Genomic DNA, 5,473 nt, shown 5'->3' with positions numbered 1-5,473 from the left:
ATGTTATACTCAACCAAAAGGTTCTTCAAAACTGCCTGATATCTGGCCAGATATTGTAGGCCATGACACAGGTACCAACCATACAAGGGCCAATAAGCTGCCAATTCAATCTGAAAGGCTCAAGTCAGTCCGTGTATGGCCAGTATATTATATACAGTTATAACCATGTCAGAACTAAAATAGGCTTTACATTAAAAAAAAAAATATATATATATACTATATAGCACATCTGTGTAAAAAAAAAAAGCTGTATTGAAGAAAGTCATGAAATGCTGGGCAAAAAACTGTAACATATCATCAGTACATTCAAAACTTGGTACCAGTGGCAAGTGTTTAAAAGGGACACGGTCATCAAAATAAGACGTATCTATTGTTACACCCTCCATCATACAAAGACTGTTACAGAAAAATAAGAAATAAAATGCAAAGTATGTTCAAATACACAATTTCATAAAAACTGGATCTCTGCATTAATACAGTGTGACAGTACTATCCCTCTAAGTAACTAATACTATGAAAAATCCACTGTTATAATACTGCCTAGCTGGTTAACAAACCAGGTTTTTCATTTACCCAGTAAATCATTCAACATCCATTCATGCATGTATTTGCCCTTTGTGCCTAATTTTAATGGGAACACTTCCTGGTAGGGACTCAGAGACAATACGCTTCCTAGTTTAGGGCTCATTCCGTTGCACATGACATCTTGCATTTATTGGGAGGAAAAGATGTTTATTGCCCTGGCCAAGCTGTGTCCCACACAAATCAAACAGATGGCACGGTTTTCCCAGCAGGCAAGAGAATGTTCTCCAATAACAGGACAGAATTATGTTTAAAGCCGTTTGCTCTCCAACATAAAAAATCTTGGAAAGGATAAAAGTTTACCCAGAGGTCCAATCCGAAAACAGCGATCCATGGGTCATAAATCCTCCTTTGGTGAGGACGCTCTGTTACTTTCTTTGGATGACTTTGCCTTTTTATTTTCTCCATTTTTCTTTTTCTGTGGCTTAGTCTGATTGTCAGACTTTGAGCTGCCATCTCCTCCTTTGCCAGGGTACACTTGGCCCTCCACAGTCACATCAGCACAGCGCTCCTGGCCTACAAGGAAGTCCTTAACCTCCCAAGCGTAACTCCCATCACGGAGCATGAAAATCACACGGTTTGAACCAACAATGAATCTATTGGGGGGGACAGACAATGGAAAGCATGGGATCAGAACTAGCTAGATAATGAACAATATAGAGATGAAAACTTGCTCAATAGTGCCTTAAGAACAATGTTGGCCTCTTTTGTCATTGCATTTTTCCTTTTTAATTATTTACGATTATTACCTTATTTTTTTTGTTCTGAAGCTCTCAGGCTTGGAATTGAACCTGTTTGGTCTGGTAATTAGGTAGAAGTTAATTACCCAAGTAATAAGGGAGCACTTTTAAAATTATTATAGAATACGAATAAGGAAAGGCCTAAGACCAAATAATGAGAATACCCTTAAAACTAAAAGTGGCCATACAAGGGCAGATTTAAGATGCTAATTTGAGTCCTTTAGACCAATTCCGTAGCTTAACTACCTGTTTATGGGGGCTCCCATGGGCCTCCCTGATCGATATCTGGCAGAAAATTGTCCAGGTGTCGATTGGGTGGGTTCAATTTTCCAAACGATCAAATTAGTCTGATATTGCCTACCTTAGGTGGGCACATTGGGAGAAGATTCGCTTGTTTGGCGACCTCGCTAAATATGTGGATCTTAACGTGTAAGCCTCACCCACTGGGCTTTAAGTCACAGTCAGGGCAGTATGCTGATCGGATTCCCAAGTGTAGACCAGTTTCACCTTTAGGGCTAAACTCCACAAGTACATTTATTTAAATATTGTGGGTGAGATTTGATCCACCATGCAACAGCACGAGATTTTGTAGGATCCGACAAAATCTAAACTCCAATAGGCTGTAATGTAATGTCAGATCAGATTAAGTCAGATGTTTTCTTTTGTTCATGAGTTTACATCCGACAGTCAACGTATTTCAATGAGAAAAAAAAATTCTGACACCACTGAAATTTATCTTGTTGGATGCAGATGCATCTACATGTAGTTTACATATCAAATTTCTGCATCGGTCCCATTATATTTTGACCCACGCGACTACACCCGACTTGTTGGAGGCATTTGTCGATCTGCTTGTGGAGTTTCACCCTTACTGGGAATCATCATTGCAATTACAGCATTGTCAGCCTGTTACCACCAGCTTACAGTGGATGTACTGCAGCCCACTGACAACAGAATTCTGCTATAAACAATGGTGTATAACTTCACACTGGCACCCTTTAGTTTAGCTGTGTCCCCCCTGCTCCCATATATCATTCATTAACCAACAATGAGACCAAACTCTGCCCCCTTATACACAAACATGGGCTTTAGGTCAGAAGTTTTGGTTCCATTTCCCCCTAATTACTACCAGTAACCCTTTCCCTGCCAACAACATAGAATCTACCTCTCTGGCAGAAAAAAGCTATAGGTTGCCAATAATGTGGATTGTATGTTACAGTTACTTTTTATACTAAAAGAACCGCTGCTTGAAGGGAAGAGGTTAAGGCAATGTTACCTTTGGATATCATAGTTGGCATTAAACAAGCTGCCCTGCCACAGACTGGTGATCTCCTCCGTTTCCTTCTCTGTTGGTTCTCCCGACACTGTAGCAAAGATCATCAGGGTCTTGCCTTTCTTAGTCATTTTTAAGACACCCTCTGGATTTTTTGGATCAATCTTTGAGAAATCCACTGGAGCTGGAGGTCTTCTGTGCTCAGGCATGTCCCCCTCCTCTATATCGTCATCTTGCTACAGGCAAAAAAAAGTATTTAAAACAATAAAAGTAACAAATGACAATGTATGAGTAAGGGACAGCAATACCAGTCTGGCTGATAATCATTCTGCACCACTAGTTCTGACTCTCAAAAACTTCTGCCAAGATTAGATTAAAGGTGTTGTTTACATTTGAGTTCACTAGTTAGCTGCAGAGAGCAATATTCTAAGACAATTTGCAATTGGTTTTTATTCTTTGGGTTTTTTTTAAATTATTTCACGTTTTCAGCAACCCTCCAGTATGGCATTTCAGCAGATATCTAGTTGCTAGTGAAAAAATTACCTTAGCAACCAGGGAGTGAATAGGAGAGGACCTGAATAAAAATATAAGTAATAAAAAGTGATAATAACATAATTGTAGCCTTATGGGGCAACTGTTTTCTGGCTGTTGGGGCAGTGACCCCTGTTTGAAAGTTGGAAAGTCAGAAGGTGGAGTCAGAAGGTGGCACATCATTAAAAAAAAACTCAAAAAAAAATAAGTAACAAAGACCAATTGCAAAGTTGTTAAGAACTGGCCATTATATAACATACTAAAAGTTAACTTAAAGGTGAACCACTCCTTTAAGAGAGCAGAAAGGAATAAACAAACGCTGCTTTCAACAGCAAAAACATTTTCGAATGTGATAAATGTAAATGGAACAGTCACGGTAGGGATCCCCTTTATATGCGGTACCAGAACCTGCTCCCGGGACTACACGGCTCACCTCCCATTGCTCCAGCAGCCTGGCCATGTCCGCATCATTATAGTCTCGAATATCTTTCTTTTTCTTCTTTTTTTCTTCAGCAGCCGCGGTAAGGCCGACAAGCAGCACAAGGCACAGACACACCACTCGCAATCCCATAGCTGCCATCTTCCTCCACCTCTAGCTGCGCTTCAGGGAACGGGGTGGGGCCCAGGCACGCTGACCTCTCCCTATTGGTCGCTTCATTGGAATAGAAGAGGCGGTAAGGACGCGGCATCTATTGGTTTGTCAGATAAATGACGTTTCAAAGCCGCCCGCGTCCATTTTTATTCTGGGCGAAGTCTGAACAGTAGCTAGGGTTTTTAAAGCAGCTAGGCTGTCCTTTTGGTGTTATCCGTGGGGAAACTTTCCAAATCGTCAGCTATTTTAATTAAACCTTGTGTTTAAGCTCAAATAATATTTTCACAAAATATTTCCTGTTTGAAAATTGTGGCAATATGATAGTTTGCCTAAAGACCCTTTTATACATATATATTATACATATCTATATACATATAGATAATATACAGTGAGTTTTTGTCTGACTTTTTTTCTTGACTTTTAACACCTTGGCTTGCTACCTCACAAATCACCTCTTAAATATCTGTTTTGCATGGTAAGGGGCTCATAAACATTAGGGTGGCCACCAGACCCAGACTTAAGTTTGTGCCCAGCTGCGCATGAAGGCACTTCTTGTACATGTGACATCATTTCCATTAAGCATGATGTCACTTGCGCCAACAATATGCCTGATTCCTCACCCACCAGCTCCACCACCTGATTTACACAGCAAGTCTCTAGCGGCAGTTGGGGAGATTTTTAATTTTTTTTTGGGGGGGGGGACGGGGCTGGGGGTGCAAGCAAATGTGGGGGTGGGCAGTGGGAATGTAAGTAGCCTGAGGGCACTCAACTTTCAAATCTGCCCCTGGCTGCATTAGGTACAGGCCCTTGGGTCTTGGGTGCCGATATATAAATACGGCCCTCATTGTTTTTAAACTTTTTTAATCAGTACAGCCCTTCCAGCTGGATTTTATATATGTTTCCACCATTTGCTGGAGGCAATACTTCCTGGCACTGAAAAGAAGCTAGATGATTTAAGAGGAAGGGGCAGGACATGGATGGGCTGCGTTATGACATTAAAAGGATTGGAGGTACGACATAGATGGGTGGATTTGGCAGGGGGAGCAGGGTGTGGCAGGGAAATGGGGAGGAACCACTGTAGATTACTAATTTACCAGCAATTACAGATTGTTTAGAATACAGCTTCACCTTCTGCTTTTTTATGTCTTCAGCCTGCCCCTTTACGTCATTGGTCCAACCATATTGCATCATCACTCCACCCTACTTTTAAAATGGTGACAAACCTAATAGCCATAGTGACACCATTGCATTTTCTATAAATACAACAAACAAAAAAACACAATACCCTGCCTTCCATCTCATTTTTAGTATGAACTTTCAGACACAGAATATGCATATCAGTGCATACACAAGCACAAAAACACATAAATGTGCATTTTTTCTTCACAATCAGTGTGTGCATTGACAGATGGACATCTGAATTCTAAAAACAGGGCCTTGCTAACTAACATAGAGCCAGTTTTAAGCTAATGGTACACTTGGAATTTTGACCACCACTGTAATTAGTAAAAACAAACTGAAAGCCTGTTATAGGATAGCCCAGTGACCCCCAGTACAGAATGGCAGTGTGATACTCAGTATTATAATAAAAGTATATATAAATGTACACATACTGTATATGTATACAGTATATGTGTGTGTGTTTGTATACACAGCTGTCAAAAAAGTGTTGATTTGGGGAAATGTTATGGCTAATTCTTTTAAAAAAAGAGGAAGATTAGTCTGCAGTTCCTGTTTGAGATGGATTGAATATAT

The 5,473-nt window shown here is 40.3% G+C and overlaps 1 protein-coding gene across 1 annotated transcript; it reads right to left on the bottom strand.

Moving 5' to 3' along the window:
• Positions 1-228: 228 nt before the first annotated feature.
• On the bottom strand, positions 229-3,805 carry mesd (mesoderm development LRP chaperone). The gene is made up of 3 exons (XM_002932237.3): positions 3,560-3,805; positions 2,599-2,831; positions 229-1,178 (listed from the first exon to the last, which is right to left on the bottom strand). The coding sequence occupies exons 1-3, from the start codon at positions 3,704-3,706 to the stop codon at positions 920-922; spliced, it is 639 nt and encodes a 212-aa protein (XP_002932283.1). The 5' UTR covers positions 3,707-3,805; the 3' UTR covers positions 229-919.
• Between the last annotated feature and the right edge of the window lie 1,668 nt (positions 3,806-5,473).

Source organism: Xenopus tropicalis, chromosome 3 (genome assembly GCF_000004195.4).
Source record: "Xenopus tropicalis strain Nigerian chromosome 3, UCB_Xtro_10.0, whole genome shotgun sequence".
Lineage (NCBI taxonomy): Eukaryota > Metazoa > Chordata > Amphibia > Anura > Pipidae > Xenopus > Xenopus tropicalis.
This window is presented reverse-complemented; position numbering and strand designations above follow the sequence as displayed.

What these genes read in the sequence shown, in the direction of transcription:
- mesd (XM_002932237.3), bottom strand. Translation starts at nt 3,706, where the DNA reads ATGGCAGCTATGGGATTGCGAGTGGTGTGTCTGTGCCTTGTGCTGCTT. An exon ending in GGCTGCTGGAGCAATGGGAG is followed by an intron (nt 2,832 to 3,559) that starts GTGAGCCGTGTA and finishes TTTTGCCTGTAG; the next exon opens with CAAGATGACGATATAGAGGA. An exon ending in GCCAACTATGATATCCAAAG is followed by an intron (nt 1,179 to 2,598) that starts GTAACATTGCCT and finishes CCCCCCCAATAG; the next exon opens with ATTCATTGTTGGTTCAAACC.